The 21,340-nt window shown below is 33.9% G+C and overlaps 1 protein-coding gene across 1 annotated transcript; it reads left to right on the top strand.

The window, feature by feature from the left end:
• Positions 1 to 14,337: 14,337 nt before the first annotated feature.
• LOC135149413 (uncharacterized) lies at positions 14,338 to 15,233 on the top strand. Its single transcript, XM_064085127.1, has 2 exons — positions 14,338 to 15,135; positions 15,228 to 15,233. Exons 1-2 carry the CDS (start codon positions 14,338 to 14,340, stop codon positions 15,231 to 15,233), a joined length of 804 nt encoding a protein of 267 aa, XP_063941197.1.
• Positions 15,234 to 21,340: the final 6,107 nt, after the last annotated feature.

Here is a 21,340-nt window from a genome sequence, read left to right as displayed (position 1 = left end):
GCTAAATTTATATTTGTCTAGATTAGCTAGGTATGTACTCGGCCCGACAAGAGCCTGGCTAAATTGTCCATAACAAATACACACACACGCACACACACACATATATCTGTGTGTACGCACGCACTTTTCATTTGTCAAAGAAGTATATATATTTTGTATTAATATAAAAACTCAATTGATGAGAATCTTAAATCTTAAATTTAATTAACATGCCTTTGTTTTTGAATAAATACATCAATAAACACAAACTTTTGTAATAATTGTCATACTTTTCCCTTACAATATTGATGTAAGTTCAATTATTTTATATTTATATGTTTAAAGTATATTTTCCAAGTGTATTGTATACTTTAAAGTAATATGCTAATGTAAAAAATGTGAAATTGTTCATGCAACTGCATATTCTTTTCATATCTTATCAATGATAAGCTTTTTCTTACTAATTGTTTAAATGATTTATAATTACTATGCACGTAGGTACAAAATATTCATGCTAATTATATGGACATAATGATGTATATATGATGTATATATATTATTAGGGATGGCAACGGGTCGGATCGGTTCGGATATCTGTGATATTCAAACCCGAACCCAAAAATTTTCACAAAACCCGAACCTGATCTGAACCCGTTTGTATTTGAAAAATAAAACCCGAACCCGATCCAACGGATTTCGGATCGGGTTCGATTTTTTCCAACCACCAAAACAGGCTGGCCAGTCTGTTTGTTGCGTATCTCCTTCACCGACACAAGCTCTCCGGTGTTATAAAAACAGGTATTAATGTAAGCTTCATCCATCCACGGCTGCCAATCACCAATCCAAAGCTGAGTGAATCTCATTCGACGCACACGCAGGAGACGCCGAATACTGCGGTGGCAGGACGACGGCTTGAGGTGGCTGCATCGCCGCCTGTGATTGATGTTGCATCATTTTCACAGATAATAATTGAATTCAAATTCAAAATTAGGTTTTTTCGAAGTATGATGGATTATAGATGATGACGAACCCTAATAAACCCGACAATTGAAAAGGTATATATTATATTTAGTAATTTAGTATAATATATAATATTAAATAATAAATGTAAATTGAAATTGAAATTATAAGTATTTATGTATATTATGGACCAGAAAATTATAAATAATATATAATTTATAATTGATATTATTCGGATTTTTTTTCGGGTTTCTGGTTTGAATCGGGTTCAGATCGGATTTGGATTTCGGGTCGAGTTTCGATACGGAATACCTAATATCCAAATCCAAATCCAAACTCGTTCGGGTCTAAAAATCAAACTCAAACCCAAATCAAAAAAATCGGGTTCGGTAAAATCTATTCGGGTCGAAACGATCGGGTATCCATTCGGATCGGTTTTTTCTGCCATCCCCTATATATTGTAGGTGTGGTTTTTAAGTCATGACATTATATATATATATATGTGTGTCTTATATATATATATATATATATATATATATATATATATATATATATATATATATATATATCATTCGAACCATATTTCATTGATATCAACCACACCTCAACATAATTTTATATTGATAACAGTTCTTAACGAAGGGCTGTTAAGTTCACTCTATACCTATAATTGTCTATAAAATTAAATTTTGACCTATAAGATTTGATTATCTTTGAAGTGAAAAGAAAAACCATTACCCACTGGCTAAAACTTGTTATTAGATTTTGTTTTTCTCTTTAGGACTCTTCCTATTTCTCGCATAGATTATGTATGTCTGTCTAATCAACGATTCTCATCCACTCTTTATTCATTTTAAGCGTGTAAATGTGTAAATATGCATTAGAATGCCTTCGTAGAGGAGAATATAATCTAACCAAAACACAACATTGAGACATAGTGTATTTCACAAAAATTATGTATCAAAATGATCCACAAGTTAGTCTAAAATACAAAGTTTAGCAAATGATTTTCTCGAGCTTATAACTTGTAATGCTAAGCCCCGTCTAATTATATATAAATGCTAAGCGTTGTGCGAATATAAATTGATAACTGTTTTTTCCTCTTTTTAATGAAATATTACACAATATACCGTTTAATCATAATATATTTTGACTTTCACCTTTGATCCAAAAATGTGCTCTTTTAAAACTGTTTTCCCAGTTCCATCTCATCTAAACTGCTGCTTGTTTATATGACAAGCTCGTTTATTTGTTATGTAAGTAGCAGAATATGTTTTTTTTACAAATTATGTAAAGAAGTGAAAATTTGTTAGATTTTACTCATAGAACGGAAAATGACTAATGGCTGGGTATCAGTTCTGATTGTTCCATTAAATGTGGATACCTGGGTTCAGAGCTAGCAAGTCTTGAGACTGAAAGCGATTACCATCCAGGTATGTCGAGGTATACACTAGGAGCCAAGAACCCAACTCTACTTCAGTACAAGGTGACTTCCAAGAAGAGGCGAATATATCTCAGGTAATCTAGCCCATTTTTTTAAAAATATTGCTAGCAATCGCTCCCCACTTCAGCTGGTTCATTTTTCATTTTCGTGTTACCCAAGGTAATCTAGGTGAACTATTTTATTAGCAATTACTTTTTGTTATGACAATAGATTGCAGTTTTACTTTCACCGCCTCTCTTGGTTCATGTTTCTTTACTTTTTAATGCAATAGGTGTATAACGTCTTAACCAAACGAATGAAATCTTTTACCTCGAATAATTCTCTAGGCTCTTTGAGTCAAGTCCCCAGCTTAGTCCTACCGATATGGTTGACTTCTTCAATCAGTTGGAGGCACAAATTCAAGAAGAAACTTTTGATGTGTGAAGGGTGCTTCCTCCTCAAATTCATCTGGATGAAAAGATCATCCATGAGTATGAGAAGCTTTTAAAAAAGCATATGTATACACGCCTACTTCACCTTATGAATCATTCATAGTTGCAAGACTTCAATAAAGCCTTGCATTTTTTGCTTGCTTCTAGGAGGATCCCTTCACACTTGCAGTGGGGATTCTTAACTCTTCATAGGGATTTGCCAAACTTAACCAGTAGAGTCTATGAGCTTCACATGGAAGTGCACTGGGGCATGGTTATGCCTCTCGCGAGGTCCAAGGGGAGAGAGTTACTGAAGAGCATCTTGGGCATATATCGTCAGGTCGAAGATAATCTGGTGAAGTTAGAAAAAGACAAAGACGCCAACATTCTTGGTATATCTAGGCTTCAAATGAGGAATGAACAAGTAAATGAGGAAGTCATAAATCTTAAAGGGAAGCGGTTGAAAATGTTATTGGGGACAGTGGCATATCCTCATTTAGTTGTGCATTCCTTATCTGAAGCCTAGATATACCAAGCATGTTGGCGTCTTCCTGTTTTTCTAACTTCACCAGATTATCTTCGACCTGACGATATTTGCCCAAGATGCACTTCAGCTCCTCTCTCTCCTTGGACCTCACGAGAGGCATAACCATGCCCCGATGCACTTCCTTGTGAAGCTCATAGACTCTACTGGTTAAGTTTGGCAAATCCCCACGAAGAGTTTAAAATCCCTGCTGCAAGTGTGAAGGGATTCTCCTAAGGCAAGCAAAAAGTTTAAGACTTTATTGAAGTCTTGCAAAAATTAATCATTCGCAAGGTCAAGTAGAGCGTCCAGACATGTGCTTTTTCAAAATCTTCTCATACTCCTCGATGCTTTCTTCATCCATATGAATTTGAAGAGGAAGCACCCTTAACACATCAAAATTTTCTTCTTGAATTTGTGCCTCCAACTGATTGAATAAGTCAACCATCTCGGTAGGGACTGACCTGGGAACTTGACTCGAAGAGCCTGGTGAATTATTCGAGGTAAAAGATTTCACTGGTTTGGTTAAGACCTTGGAAACCTCTTGCATCAAAAAGTAAAGAAACATGAACTATGAAAATAGGGGAACAAATAAAACTGCAATCTATTTCCATAACAAGAAGGCTAAGAAAATAGTTGATCTGTATTACCTTGGATAACAAGAAAAAAATGAACCAGCTGATGTGGGGAGCAATTGCTAGCAATATTTAAATAAAATAAAAAATTGAGCCAAATTATGTGAGATATATTGGCCTCTTCTTGGAAGTCACCTTGTATTGAAGTAGGGTTGGATTCTTGGCCGCCTAGAGAGTACCTTCAGCATATCATGATGGTAATCGCTTTCTGTCTCAAGATTTGTTGGCTCTGAACCCAGGTATCCACATTTTATGGAAGAATCAGAATTGATACCCATCCAATCAGTCATTGTCTCTGTTCCATGAGTCAAATATAACAAATTTTCACTTCATTACATAATTTGTAAAAAGAAGACATATTATGCTATTTACATAACAAAAAAATAGCTTGACATACAAACAAAGAGCAGTTAGAGCATTTCCAATGGTGCTCCTAAATCATTCTTTAAACAATAATATAAAATGTGGCTCCTAGTGAGTTAGTACATTGAATAACGTGTGAGCTCCAATGCTACTCTTTATAGTTGCTCTTAACTCATATTTTATAATTATTTGGAAGAAAAGTTGGAGAGAGAAGTGAATAGAAATAGAAGGAAGTGATTTTTTTATTCAATGAAAATAAGTTAGGAGCACCTAGATGCTTTTTAAAAGGAAGGAGAGAGAGGAAGCTCTTAAATTTTTAAAGAGCTATTAGGAGCCCATTGGAGCTCTAATTTTTCATATCCTCCTAAATTTTAGAGTTAAGAACTTGTTTAAGGAGCCCATTGAAGTTGCTCTTAAGATGAGATGTAACTGGGGAAGTAGTTTTATAAGAGCATAGTTTTAGATCAAAGGTGAAAGTCAAGATATATTATGATTAAACTGTATATTGTCGTGGGATGATCACCTAGTTTAGATCGTAGCGTCTTATCAATTTCCAATTCCATAAAGAGCACCTATTCTGCTTAAATCATATTGTGTTGATCAACCTTTTATTGCATATTGAGATTTTGTTATACTTTACATGCTTTATATATTGTCCATAAACTTTGTGTTGGTTTGGATTATATGTACTTGCTGGGATTTTCGCTCAATCTTTTAACTCTATTTTACAATGAAACCAGATGAAAAAATTAATTTAGAAACATACATTAATAGTTTTTAATATTTAGGGTTCATATTTGGATTTTGGAATGATTTATTCATACTTAAAATTGAATTAATTTTAAAAAAAATTAAACAAAATAATATACAAAACGCAACTTAAAGTTACATTTAGGCTTAAAGACACAACTTCAAGTTGCGTTTAGGCTGTAACACACAACTTAAAATTGCGTTTTGAGTTTAACAACAACCGAAAGTTGCGTTTTATGTTTAACGAAACCGCACTTGTGTTTTGGAGTGACAATTAGGGTTTTTTTCGACGATCGTGACTTTGAAGGTCATACCTGTACATAAATTGACTCCGAAGTCTAACACCCGCAATTTCCGTCACTACATACATACCGAGGTGAGAGATTACTGAACGAAAACGAAGAAGAAGAGAGAAGAATAGTGTGCATGCGTGAAGAAAAAGGGACGGTCTGACCCTTCTTATAAAAAAAAGCAGGGGCAATTTGGTAATTTCACAATGCTGCTTTTTAGGATAAATTGATTAAGTACAACTTCCTTTATAACATAGTTTCTTTCTTAATAAAAATTATACAAACTTCATTTTATCAATAACAAAACAACATTTTCATCCTGCCCACATTTGTGGTCATATGTTATTATTATTGTTTTTAAAAAAAAAATTATAAATATCTATTTATGAATTTTGCAAAGAAATGTGATTAAATATGATTTTATTAGGAAAACTGCATGTAGTTCAAAATAAATCCACCAACTATTTTAAAAGCTATCCAAATTTCTAAAGAAAATTTTACAAAAGCTTTATATTTTTAGGCTATCACAAGATTTCATACAAATATAGAAATAAGTAAATATAAAATTTAAATAATTTAGATCGTACTTAAACACGTAGCCAATTATAAATCCACACATGATCAATTTAAAGCTCATCCACTAGAATAAGAAATAATATTCTATTAATATAATAATAATTTATAAATCCGTATTTTCCGGATATTATATTCTCTCACAAGATATTATAATGAAGTAGAAGTGATAAAATATTAATTGAGATACGGATTCATGAAATTATAATTTATTATAATCAAGATAAATAATATAACAATGTGAAATTAAAATTTCGCCAAACGAAAATGGTCATCTAATTATTCTTAGAGCATCTCCAACGGTGTTGGTTAAAAGTTGTTGGATAAATTGGGTTTGTAAGACAATATGTAAAATTTATTGAACCTGTAACAGACTATGCTTCGATGGTATTGACTATATTGGTTGGCTATATTTTTAAATTAGTATGTTATTAATATTTTGTGTTGTTATAAATAGTGATTGACACTTTGCACCCCTTATGTTTAGGTGATTTTTCGATTTGGTCTCAAAAAAAATTTTTTGGTAGTATGCATCCTAAAGTTTGAAAAGCGCTTCGCTTTGCACCCCTTTGACCACTCTCCGTTTATTTGACCGCTAAAATTAACAAATTTGGGGTTTACACTTTGCACCCCACACTTTGCACTTTGCACCAAACATCTGTTAATTTTTTTTCATGACTATTTTTTTTCATGAGTAATTTGTATCGACTAATAGGAAAAGGGTGACAGTTGAAGGACCTGTATGCAACTTTGCCGAAGTTATAGGATGGCATTTGAAAAGAAAGAACAATAATAATAATGCGACAGAAGAATATATAAAATCTCCGCTTCACATTTCTAGCTTTGCATTCAACAGCTCCATCCTCTGGGATCCAGAGAGATGGGGTCGCCCTTCTTGTTTGTTATATTTTTTGAATTGTGTATGTATGTGTGAGAATTGTGTCCTAGGTTCGGGATTCGATGATGGAGGCGATTGTATGTTAAGTGAATTTTGTAGGCTTATATAAGGATTATAGAATGCTCGTATGATATTACAACTTTCAATCTACTTTTACATATGACATGAGCATCTGTTTGTCATACACCTCTATTATAAAGTGTTTAATTGGCTTTTTACTTGCAGAGAGAGCTTCGGCGAGTCTCAAAACAACTAACTCATCTAGTAAGTCTGTTATCTAGTTTTTCTCTGGTGTAATTTGTTTTATTCTAGTAATGTGTGCTTGTAAAATACATTTGATGTTTTTTCATAAGCAAGTGTCTTTAATATAAGTGAAATAATTTTTATTTTAAGGATATTTCTGTGGTTTATAGAGAGTATCAAGTGTTTAGGCACTTTACATATTAAGATGAGGTTCATTTCTGAATTTCTTAGCTTTAATGTAACTTGTTGTCCAAAGCTTTTATTCAAGTTCAAAGTCCCGTGGCTGGATTTGTCAAGTTATTTTCGTATATTTTTAAGTGTGGGGTTTCATTTTGTGAGTAGTGAGAATTAATGAGTTAATGGTCAATACATAGTGTAGTATGGTGAAGGTCATTATTATTTCTTTTTTACTTTTTACCTTACAGTATTGCTCTTGTTGTGCACCATAAAGAATTATTTTGTAACTCCAGGAGAAAGAGTGCTTAGATCTTAAGTAAAGGAAAGAGACAAGAAAGATGAACAACTTATATATGTCCTTTCACGGCTTGAGGCTGATGTGTTAAATAATAACTAACCGCAAGCGCACGGTGTCTATCGTAGTGTAGACTGGCAAATGCGGGTCGTATCCTCAAGTAGACATATACTATCAATTTTATTAAGTTACATTCAATTGTTCCCAAATCAACGATGATCGAAAGAAATATTTTTAACTATATAAATATTATTATATTAACACTAACTAAATAGATACTAAAATAATATATTGAAAATCCAGGGCAATCAGGTCCACCATGCTTACACAATAGTTGGCTTCTAAGCTAAAGCAATTAAAGTGGTCATGCAACTAGAGTTTGTTAATCTCTCTCAAGTATCAACAATCTCGAAACATGCTTACACAAATAATCACTTTTAGTAATTCGATTAATCAGGTAATTAAAGCAAGGTTAATCTCTCTCGAGTATTAACGCTTTCAGAAATCCAACGATACTCTCGCACTCAAATTCAATTCTGCTAATTGTATGTATGACTCTAGTAGTATATCTCTCGATTATACTCCTATTCGCATATAATCAATTCATGATATCGGCCGATTACACAAATCAATGTTTAAACATATCAATTAGAATTAACCAATCAAACAAATAACTGTAAAATCATGCCAATATCATAGTGCAAACATGGCTTCCCCTTAAGCCCTAGAACACACTACTCAATACTAATTAAACAAGCAAAACAATAAAAAAAATATAATAAAGCTAGCAAGAAAAGAGAAGAAACTAAAGAAGAAAGCTTTTAAGCTTTAAAGTTGTCACATCCATAAAAGCCATAGCTTCTCCATAAGTCTCTAACCCTAATTCTAATCTAATATTGTAAAATGATAAAACTACTCCTCTCCCTCATAATATAAAGTCTTTTAATATTTAAAACTAATATCCAAAATAAATTCCAAAACCAAGTAGGATTATCTCTCAAAATTCGTAGCTGACTTTGCTGCTCTGTTTTCGGGCTTTTCCAGTTGGATTTTGCATCTTGGACCACTTCTGAATTAAAGGAGATATCAAGGGCTTCGCGTGGGCTGTAAGATCGTCCAAATCCGACATCGGAACTCAAGATATGGGTCAAACAGGGTAGAAATTGGGTGGAACCCAATAAATCCGAATTTTAATAGAATTTAGCTACAAAATAGCTATTTTTGTTGAATAATAAACGAATACAAAAATTATAACTTCAGAAAATAATATTGAAAATATGTATTACGAAGTGTGTCCATAGACTACATTGTGTTGTACCTTCTTGATTATCTAAACAACTGAATACATGCAGAATATATAGAAACGCTCTAGTAGGGTGGTGGCTAATAATACTCAACTAACCTGAAGACTAGGTCATGCGACTAAGTCACACCTAGTCTTCATGCGACTAAGTCACACTATTACACCAGACTGAAATAAAACAAATAATTAAATAAGATTAAAATAATAAAACAAGTTTAAGATTAATTTCCAACAATCACCCCCTTAATCTTAAACTTATCTGAACTGTATTTATGAAGCACTTCTCTTCATTTTGTGATGCACTTCTCACCACCATCTTTTCATTTTTGTGATGCACTTCTCACCACTATCAAGTTTGATGCACTTCTCATCAAAAACAATTTTGGAGTACTTCTCTCCGGGGTGCACTTCTCACCCACAATTCTATATTAAAAAATTTCTTCCATGACCACTTGTGCCATGATTTTCTTCTCACAGACTTCTCCGGCATCGCCTTGTCTTTCTCGGCAGCCCTATACTACACATGCATCCCATACTACACGTGTAGCTTTGCCACCATCCTTCTGCAACGCCTACTTAAAACTACATCTTCTCTGCAACACAACGCCTCTCGACACCCGTGAGACCAACACCCAGCAACAACCGAAAGGCTGTTAAGCCCTGATACTCTCTCCCCCCTTGGCTCTGATACCATGTTGAATAATAAACGAATACAAAAATTATAACTTCAGAAAATAATATGGAAAATATGTATGTACAAGCACGAAGTGTGTCCATAGACTACATTGTGTTGTACCTTCTTGATTATCTAAACAACTGAATACATGCAGAATATATAGAAACGCTCTAGTAGGGTGGTGGCTAATAATACTCAACTAACCTGAAGACTAGGTCATGCGACTAAGTCACACCTAGTCTTCATGCGACTAAGTCACACTATTACACCAGACTGAAATAAAACAAATAATTAAATAACATTAAAATAATAAAACAAGTTTAAGATTAATTTCCAACAATTTTAGCTTCAAATCCTTTTCAACTTGGAATTCTTTATTCCCTACAATAAAACATGAAAATATATTAAATAAATATCCAAATCAGTGCAAAATATAATTAAATATGAGAATAAAATCATATAGAATATATATAAAAATATAATCTATCAGAGGCTAAAGATGCTAAGGCTCAATACGAACCTGCAGTAAGTTCACTGCATCTGATCATTACACTGTAGTTAATACTTTAAAAAATAATTGCATTCTTAAATCCATTCCTCTCATATAAACACTGAACACCTTGGTGAGATTTAGGGAGTTATATTTCACAAAAAAATTTGTGAAATATCTACATGTGATGTGTCTTGAACTGAAGAAGGACGATCCCATCTCTCTGGATCCCAGAGGATGCCATCCTATAACTTCAAATGTCATCCTATAACTTCAGCAGAGTTGCATACAGGTCCTTCAATTGTCACCCTTTTCCTATTAGCCGATACAAAATACTCATGAAAAAAATACCCATGAAAACAAATTAACAGATGTGGGGTGCAAAGTGCAAAGTGTGGGGTGCAAAGTGTAAACCCCACATCTGTTAACTTTTAACGGTCAATTAAACGGAGAGTGGTAAAAGGGGTGCAAAGCGAAGCGCTTTTCAAACTTTAGGGTGCATACTGCCAAAAAAAAGTGTTTGAGACCAAATCGAAAAGCGCCTAAACATTAGGGGGCAAAGTGTCAATCACTCTGTTATGAATATATCACATAATATGGTAATAAATGATGTGAAATCTTTTTACAGATTGCCTACAGGTAATAATATGGATCCCAGAGGATGCCATCCTATACTTCAAATGTCATCCTATAACTTCAGCAGAGTTGCATACAGGTCCTTCAATTGTCACCCTTTTCCTATTAGCCGATACAAAATACTCATGAAAAAAATACCCATGAAAACAAATTAACAGATGTGGGGTGCAAAGTGCAAAGTGTGGGGTGCAAAGTGTAAACCCCACATCTGTTAACTTTTAACGGTCAATTAAACGGAGAGTGGTAAAAGGGGTGCAAAGCGAAGCGCTTTTCAAACTTTAGGGTGCATACTGCCAAAAAAAAGTGTTTGAGACCAAATCGAAAAGCGCCTAAACATTAGGGGTGCAAAGTGTCAATCACTCTGTTATGAATATATCACATAATATGGTAATAAATGATGTGAAATCTTTTTACAGATTGCCTACAGGTAATAATATGGATCCCAGAGGATGCCATCCTATACTTCAAATGTCATCCTATAACTTCAGCAGAGTTGCATACAGGTCCTTCAATTGTCACCCTTTTCCTATTAGCCGATACAAAATACTCATGAAAAAAATACCCATGAAAACAAATTAACAGATGTGGGGTGCAAAGTGCAAAGTGTGGGGTGCAAAGTGTAAACCCCACATCTGTTAACTTTTAACGGTCAATTAAACGGAGAGTGGTAAAAGGGGTGCAAAGCGAAGCGCTTTTCAAACTTTAGGGTGCATACTGCCAAAAAAAATTGTTTGAGACCAAATCGAAAAGCGCCTAAACATTAGGGGCGCAAAGTGTCAATCACTCTGTTATGAATATATCACATAATATGGTAATAAATGATGTGAAATCTTTTTACAGATTGCCTACAGGTAATAATATGGATCCCAGAGGATGCCATCCTATAACTTCAAATGTCATCCTATAACTTCAGCAGAGTTGCATACAGGTCCTTCAATTGTCACCCTTTTCCTATTAGCCGATACAAAATACTCATGAAAAAAATACCCATGAAAACAAATTAACAGATGTGGGGTGCAAAGTGCAAAGTGTGGGGTGCAAAGTGTAAACCCCACATCTGTTAACTTTTAACGGTCAATTAAACGGAGAGTGGTAAAAGGGGTGCAAAGCGAAGCGCTTTTCAAACTTTAGGGTGCATACTGCCAAAAAAAATTGTTTGAGACCAAATCGAAAAGCGCCTAAACATTAGGGGTGCAAAGTGTCAATCACTCTGTTATGAATATATCACATAATATGGTAATAAATGATGTGAAATCTTTTTACAGATTGCCTACAGGTCTACAGAGGTTCAATAAATATAGCCAACATCAGTAGGTTGGCTATATTTATAGAGGAGAATGCCTCATTGGAGTTGATGTTTTTTTACACAATCTCTATATTTTTTATTTATGATATCTATTTATGATTTTTAACTAATGGTTTTACATAGTTGGAGATGCTCTAAATACATGTATCCAAGTATTATTAGTGTCATATATTCAAAACCTTCATTTTTATTTTGAAATGAATCAAAACCTTCAATTGTTTCTTATTTTAAAATCCTATTTTATCTCTCTTGAGCGAATCAAACTTTCCATTAATTATTTTAAATCAGTAAAAATTGAAATGAAATCTCTTTCTATATTAAAAAACAGATTTTACTCAACTAGAGTATGCCAAAACAATAGGCGTGTTTGAGCTTCTTCAACGGTGTTGGCTAAAAGTGGTTGGCTAAATTGGACATGTAAGACATTATGTAAAATTTATCGAAGCTGTAAGCCATTTTGCTTCGATGGTACTGGCTATATTGGTTGGCTATATTTCAGAAATAGTAAGTCAATATTCTTTCAAGTTGTTATAAATAGAATGTATATTATCATATAGTAATAAATGATACGAAATCTTGCTAATATTGCTACAGGCCTGTAGTGGTTGGCCAAATATAGCCAACATCAATTGGTTGGCTATATTTTTAGATAAGGATTATGTGTGGTTGGAGTGAAGCAAATTTCACACATTATCTATAATTTTTATTTATGGTATGATTTAATGAATTTCAGCTAAGGGTTTTGATGGGTTGGAGATGCTCTTAATTCTGCTAATAGTAAAAGATTCAAATTTCTAGTAATTAGTGAATAACTTAGGGCATCTCCAAGGCAATGTGTATAATGGTTGGCTATTTTTCTTAGATAAATTAATCATGTAAATTATTTGCTAAAGGGACTAATGATTAAGCCAATGGAATTATTTATATTTATCGTTATGTAAAATTATACCTAAATTTATCTAGATGTTGGCAGTTCTTCTTCCTATAAAGCATGTTCTTCATTTGTCCTTTTATTTTGATTCGAGTTATCTTTTTTGTTGTTTAATTTGTCCTCACACATTCAGTTTGCAGATTTGCTAATTCGATGATGATTCACATCTCTATTATCTGCCCACCTATAACAGTTACCGTGCTGCTTCATATATGTGTGTTGATGGGAATCAGCCCTACTATTCTACATTTGGATATTAACAGAATGCGGATGTGTATGGATCAGATGTCATGCGACAAGTGAGCAGGGCTGGAATTATACACCTGTTTACTCTTCTCATTACAAAAAACAAGCTGTGTTGTCTCAGTGTTATGATCGTAAGCGGTTTTGGGAACTGCTGGTCTTGCTGTTCTTTTCGGAACTTTGGTTTTGTGCATGTTTTCACCTCTCCTTCATCTAAAACACTGATAGTCCTGTCTTTTTAACTGACTACCACGCGAAAATATATGTATCTCTTGATTTGTTTATTTTCATATAATAACAGCCTTTTTACATTCTTTTACATGGACTATGTTTTCTAATACTGACATGAGCATAAAGTTTATGTTGTCTCGACAATTTATCCTTTCTGTCTGCAACGCATAAGGGTAAAATTTACATGCAGAACAGTTTAATTTTGTCCAATTATGATCCGCGAGACGACATCTTCAGTTTAACAAGAAGAGATCACTGTTGTCAACTTGCATATATCATTCGTGTACTTGAGACCTTAGGAAATGGGGAGAAATATAAAAAAGCAACAAGAGTTGTTATCAGTGTTCTGTAATTGGTTGCTTTCAAGTTTGAAAGACGTGGCTCAATGGTCAAATGCTACTATATGTTAAGATCACAAGCACTACTGGTGAAGGAACACAGGAGCTAATGCTGAAACATGAACCAGGCTAACAAATCTGCAGAGTTAGTTGCATAACTAACTGCCAGCTAAGCAAGGCACCAGAACAAACCGCTCTGTTATAAAGCCACCACTCTCTCTCTCTCGTTTAGTTAGTTAGTTCATTTTATTCTTCTCTCTTGAATGATGCTAGAAAGTTCTCTCTAGAATGTAGTCATTTTTACACAGTAATACAGTAGAGTAAGGAAGGATGATAATGGAGGCTTGAGTTCCATACTGTATTCTGTAGATTGTACACAGTAAGCCACTTCTGTTCATCTTGTATTGTTTGATTCAGAGTTTAATTGCAAAGTTTACATAATTGTGATATGGTATCAGAGCGAGGTTTTCGATTCTGGATTTTTCTTGCTGTTTGATTGTGTTTCCGCTATGAATCTGCATAGACTTTGAGTCATTTTCCGCCATTGATTTGTTTTCTTGTGGCGTTTTTCTGGAGTTATTGATTTGTTGATTTCATCAATTCTTGATTTGATTGTTGATTTGTTCATCAATTTTGAGTCACAATGACTACACATACTGTGGAACCTTCACAGGATCCTACATCTCCTTATTTTTTACATCCTTCCGATAACCCTGGGATGAAGCTTGTTTCTATGCAATTTGATGGTGATGGATACTCTGATTGGAGACAATCCATGTTAATCAGTTTAGGTGCTAAGAACAAGACAGGTTTTGTTGATGGTTCAATTACCAAACCAGTAGATGATGCTGTTTACTTGAAAGCTTGGGATCGATGTAATTCGATGATGACTTCTTGGTTGTTAGGAGTTTTGGATCAAAACATAGCCAGATCTGTTTTGTATTTTAAGTCTGCTAGAGAAATTTGGATGAATTTAGAAGAGAGATATGGACAAGCCTCAGGCACGATGTTGTATTCAGTTCAACAATCCTTGTATGAGCTTAAACAAGGACAGGATAATGTTTCTGGTTTTTACACCAAGATGAAAATGTTGTGGGATCAGTTGGATGCTGTTGATCCACTACCATGTTGTGGATGCACTTGTGGTACTTGTGATATTTCTCAGAAGTTGATTAAGTCTCGAGATGATAAAAGAGTAGTAGAATTCTTGATGAAGTTGGGTGATGGTTTTGAGATCATCAGAGGAAATATTTTGGTTATGTCTCCCATACCATCCATTTCACAAGTTTACAGGCTGTTAGTTCAAGAGGAGAATCACAAGAAGATTTCTCACATTCCAGCACTACAGGATGATCCACCTACTATGGCTTTCTTTGCCAATAACAAGAGATTTTCTCAGGACAAATATAAGTCACAGAACAAGCAGAGTTATTCTGGAGAGGCAAGAAACAAATTCTTTTGTGATCACTGCAAGATGAGTGGACATACCATACAGAGATGTTACAAGATTCATGGTTATCCACAGAATTATAGGAATGATAAGAAGGCAGCTGTTGCTCAATGTGAAGAAGAAGATAATTCATCTAATATGCCATTTACAGCTGCACAATACAAGCAGATTTTGCAGATGCTTGGTAAGGACAAATCAGATGATGATAACAAATTGACAGATACTCAACACAGGGCTGCAAATGTTGCAGGTAAATTTTGTTTTACTTCTCTATCTGGTTCTCACTGGATTGTGGATAGTGGAGCCACAGATCACATGTGTCATGATCTTTCTCTCTTCACATGCTACACTGCAATACATGGTCAAGACAATTTTATTACTATTCCAAATGGTAGTAAAGTGAGCATACAATACACTGGTACTATCAAGTTGAATACGGCAATTACTTTAACAGGAGTTCTTTATGTTCCAGACTTCAAATTTAATTTGATTTCTATTCCCAAAATCTGCAAAGATATGAATTGTCATGTTGTTTTTACTGATAATGAGTGCTATATTCAGAACTCTTTGATGACACCACAGCTTCTTGGTAGCTACAAGGAAGGACTGTATTATATGGATCCAGGTGATACAAAGATCATAAGTTCTCAGAGTTTAATGGCCAATTCTCAGGCAAGTCATCAACAAATCAGCAAGGCTAAACTCTGGCATTTAAGGATGGGGCATTTGTCAGTTCCTATGCTACAACATTTACCTGTATTTGATAGTCATTCTTGCACTATAGACAGTATTTGTCAGATATGTCCACTAGCTAAACAGACCAGGAATGTATTTCCTTCAAGTACTACTAGATCAGAAAAGATATTGCAGCTTATTCATGTTGATACTTGGGGACCTTACAAGGATGTTACTCATAATAGCTGTAAATTTTTTCTGACAATAGTGGATGATTTTTCAAGAATGACTTGGGTATTTCTAATGGCTGTTAAATCTGATGCTGTCAAGATTCTTATGGATTTCATAGTTTATGTTGACAGACAGTATGCTAATGTTCAAGCTGTTAGAACTGATAATGCTTCAGAATTTTGTGGAAAGGACTTGCACAATTTTTTCACACAGAAAGGAATCTGTCATCAAAAGAGTTGTGCATACACTCCACAACAAAATGGGGTTGTGGAGAGAAAACACAGGCATTTAATTGAAACTGCAAGAGCATTATTCTTCCAATCTAAAGTGCCTTCACAGTTTTGGGGAGAATGTGTATTATCTGCAGCACATCTCATAAACAGGATGCCTTTACAGGTTCTTCATAATCTCAGTCCATTTCATAAGTTTTTTAATAAACCTCCATCATTAGATCATATAAGAGTCTTTGGCTGTCTTTGCTTTGTTTCTACTCATGGACCTCACAGGCTTAAATTTGATAAAAGATCACAACCACATGTTTTCATTGGATATCCTGCTGATATTAAGGGACACAAAGTACTTAATCTGGATACTATGGAAATTAGTGTATCTAGAGATATCATTTTTCATGAACAACATTTTCCATACCATATAAAATCATCCTCACCATCCTTATCATTTTTTCTACCAATCACTACAGAATCTTTAGACTTTACTCATGATTTTCATGTTCCAGATTCTTTCACAATTCCTATTTTTGATACACCACCTGCAGATTCTAATCCTACCAATTTCAGTAATACTGATTCCAGTAATACTATTTCCAGTGATAATTCATCTGCAGATACATCAAACACAAACACAGAATCTCACAATTCTCCAGTTAGAAGAAGTACTAGGATTTCTAAAGCTCCATCTCATTTGACAGACTATGTTTGTCATAATAGTATTTCTTCTGTCACACCTCATTGGTGCAATTTAGTTTCTTATGATTCCATGCCACAGTCTCTTCATTCTTTCATAGCTAAAGCAGATGTTCTTGTTGAACCAACATCTTATGCTGAAGCTTCCAAAGACCCAAGATGGGTTGAAGCTATGCAGAAAGAATTACAAGCACTACACAACAATCACACTTGGATTTTAGTTCCACTTCCACCTGGTAAGAAAGCTATAGGCTGTAAGTGGGTATTTAAAATCAAGTTTAAGGCTGATGGCAGTGTTGAGAGATTTAAAGCCAGACTTGTTGCAAAGGGCTTTAATCAGAAATGGGGTATTGATTTCTTAGAGACATTTTCTCCAGTTGTGAAAATGTCTACAGTAAGATGTCTGATTGCATTAGCAGCACACAGAAACTGGTTTATTCATCAGCTAGATGTAAACAATGCATTCTTGCATGGAGATTTATGTGAAGAAGTTTATATGCTTGTTCCTGAAGGTCTTCCTAATCCAGATCATATGGTTTGCAAACTTGTCAAATCACTTTATGGCCTTAAACAAGCATCAAGACAGTGGTTTGCCAAGTTAGTGGGGGAGCTACACCATATGCAGTTTACTCAGTCTAAGAATGATTATTCATTGTTCATCAAAGAAACAAATGGAAAGATCACTATTCTTGCTGTCTATGTAGATGACATCATACTTACTGGTAATGATGTACAAACAATCAATGGTTTAAAGAGACACTTGGATAATGTATTCAGCATCAAAGATCTGGGAAGGTTGAGTTACTTTTTAGGTATAGAGGTTGGTTATCTACCTGAAGGAATAACTCTCACACAGAAGAAGTTTTCCAAAGAACTACTGATTGAAGCTGGGATTGGATGTGATCAGCATGCTGTTACTCCTTTGCCTTTAAATCTGAAGCTAAAAGCAGATGAAGGTCAAGTATACAGTGATCCAAGTCATTACAGAAGTTTAGTAGGAAAGCTTAATTTTCTGACCCACACCAGGCCTGATTTAGCTTTTACTGTACAACACTTAAGCCAGTTCTTACAAGAGCCTAGAGAACCTCATTTTAATGCACTGGTTCATGTGTTAAAGTATGTAGCATCTACTGTTGGTCAGGGAATCATGTTAAAGGCAAATGAACAGTTGACTTTGCAAGCCTACTCAGATTCAGATTGGGCTGCATGCTTGAATACAAGAAGATCAATATCAGGATATGTGTTACTATTGGGAAACTCTCCAATTAGTTGGAAGTCAAAGAAACAGGGAACTGTATCTAAGAGTTCATCTGAAGCAGAATACAGATCAATGTCTGCAGCAGCTGGAGAAGTTACATGGATAGTGAGACTACTTGAGGAATTGGGTATTAAAAATCTCAAACCAATTACTTTGCATTGTGACAATCAAAGTGCTATACACATAGCAAAGAATCCAGTACATCATGAAAGGACAAAGCATATTGAGATTGACATCCATTTTACCAGAGATAAAGTCATGGAGGGACTACTGCAAATTTCATATTTACCAACTGAGCTGCAGATTGCAGATGTTCTTACAAAGACATTACCCTCAGCCAAGTTCAATGAGCTACTGTCCAAACTTGGTATGATAGGAGATCATTCCAGTTTGAGGGAGGGTGTTAAGATCACAAGCACTACTGGTGAAGGAACACAGGAGCTAATGCTGAAACATGAACCAGGCTAACAAATCTGCAGAGTTAGTTGCATAACTAACTGCCAGCTAAGCAAGGCACCAGAACAAACCGCTCTGTTATAAAGCCACCACTCTCTCTCTCTCGTTTAGTTAGTTAGTTCATTTTATTCTTCTCTCTTGAATGATGCTAGAAAGTTCTCTCTAGAATGTAGTCATTTTTACACAGTAATACAGTAGAGTAAGGAAGGATGATAATGGAGGCTTGAGTTCCATACTGTATTCTGTAGATTGTACACAGTAAGCCACTTCTGTTCATCTTGTATTGTTTGATTCAGAGTTTAATTGCAAAGTTTACATAATTGTGATACTATAGCAAAAACATAGACAAAACAAAGGCAGAAAATCTTCCAACTGCTGTAAACATAGTGCAACACAAGAAATTCATATAGATGAACGGATTCTACTAGACCTACACCATTTTGAATGTGAGTGATTGCTAACAAATACAATCTCTGCAAAATACCCTCTAAGGAGGACAATCCCAGTCAAGAGAGACATCACATAAGAGCATGTAAGAGTGCTCCTAAAAACTTATTATTCTATTCAAATGATAATTTGTTATTATCGATATTATTTCATCTAAAATAAAATTGAGATTGTAATTTGTTATAGTCTTTTGATATCATCATTTAGAAGAATATTAATATTAATTTAATTGATTGTATTTTATAATTTTACTCACTCCAAAAAATTAATTTTTCAAGTGTGGTAAAATGTTTGAGCTTTTCTTGGAACAAGGATGTATAAAAAAAAATACATATTAGAATTTTATAAAAATGAATATTTATTTTCAATGTTTCAAATGAAAATAATTTTAAAAATATGAAGTTTTTAAATAATCCAGAAATATTTAATTACTTTTGAATAGATAAATTTTATAAATTATTATCTGTGTGTTATCCCCGGGAGGAAATGATTAATATAAGATTTGATACATTATTATTTTTAATTAAATAATTTATTCGTTGAGGTATATAATATTTATATATATTAATAATAAAATAGCAAATTAGTAATTAAATTTGACCCATGTCATTTATAAATAAAATAAATTGATTACGAGACATAATAGGAAATTTATAATTGATTAAATAAAAAATTTAATTCATATAAAAAATAATGGAGGAGTACATATTTATCGTACATATTTATTTAGTGATAGCACATTCAATGAAGTCTCGCACGAAGCGACACATCGGAACTGCTAAATTTTCTTCGAAGAGAGTTAAATTTGTAAGTTTCTTTAAAAAATTTAAGCTTGATAACTTCTGTTTAGATGGATGTTTGTGTCTGCACTGAGCTATGATATGTATGAATGATTTATTAGAGGTAAAATAGATTTAACTTCCTTGATGCTAAAGGTCTGTTGTGCATGATCACTCCATGCTCCAACTGGATGAGAAGGTCATCCTCGGATTCTCGGTGTTTAATTTTTCATTCTTATTCGTAATTCATAATTTCATACAATTCGAAATAGAAGTTAGTTAAGTTATTTGTGTTTTCCAGAACTTATTAACTGATTTGGATTTGGATTATTATTATATTCATGATGAATGACTTTGCGCTTAATTGAAGTATTCTGATTGTTTTTGCTTATGACATTTAACACCAGTGCCTGTCAGTCTTGGAAATAAGCTGATCTTCTAAACACCAAAACTAAGCTAAATGCACACCACTTAAAACTTTGGTTGACAAGCGCAATAAATCTGTAGTTTTGGTGCAGATCTTTTCCAAATGACAATATCATGTCACAGGCAAAGTAACCACTTTCTAATTCTTTGATCTGCAGCTTGCACTATGATTTAAGCGTATAAGCTTACAGATTTCATGAACTACTTCTGCCATGATGAGAAGTATTATTTCTTTCATTTGTCTTGGAGTTTATCTCCAATGTTCAAGCAGTGGTTTCGTGCAGTTCATTAAACTCAAGCTTTGTTCAAATCTTTTTTAGCATACATTTGGAAGTAATCTTGCCATGTATATGCATGCACTTTACTATATTTATTGGTCTAATTTTTCAAGACTAATATTGATGCTACCGTGTAAAGCATCTGATATTCAGTTTTGTCTTATGAATTAAAGTGACTTCGTTAAACTCTGGATTACCCAAAGATTAATATTACATTGTGCGTCAGAGTATATAATTGTGATTTGTAACACTATGAGCACCCTATTGTGTTTTTGTTAGTCTATGTTACAATTAAAAACACATTATAATTAATTATTTAAAATTAAAAATTCAAGTGTTACCCGTGTGCGAAGCACAGGCAAGATTGCTAGTTTCTAGTAATTAAGCTTACAGATTTCATGAACTACTTCTGCCATGAGAAGAAGTATTATTTCTTTCATTTGTCTTGGAGTTTATTCTCCAATGTTCAAGGAATGGTTTCGTGCAGTTCATTAAACTCAAGCTTTGTTCAAATCTTTTTTAGCATACATATGGAAGAAATCTTGTCATGTATATGCATGAACTTACTATATTTATTGGTCTAATTTTTCAAGACTAATGATGCTACCGTGTAAAGCATCTCATATTCATTTTTGTCTTATGAATTAAACTTGACTTCGTTAAACTCGAATCACCCAAAGATTAATATTACATTGTGGGTCAGAGTATACAATTGTGATTTGT

The sequence above is a fragment of the Daucus carota genome, chromosome 9, assembly GCF_001625215.2.
Source record: "Daucus carota subsp. sativus chromosome 9, DH1 v3.0, whole genome shotgun sequence".
NCBI lineage: Eukaryota > Viridiplantae > Streptophyta > Magnoliopsida > Apiales > Apiaceae > Daucus > Daucus carota.
This window is presented reverse-complemented; position numbering and strand designations above follow the sequence as displayed.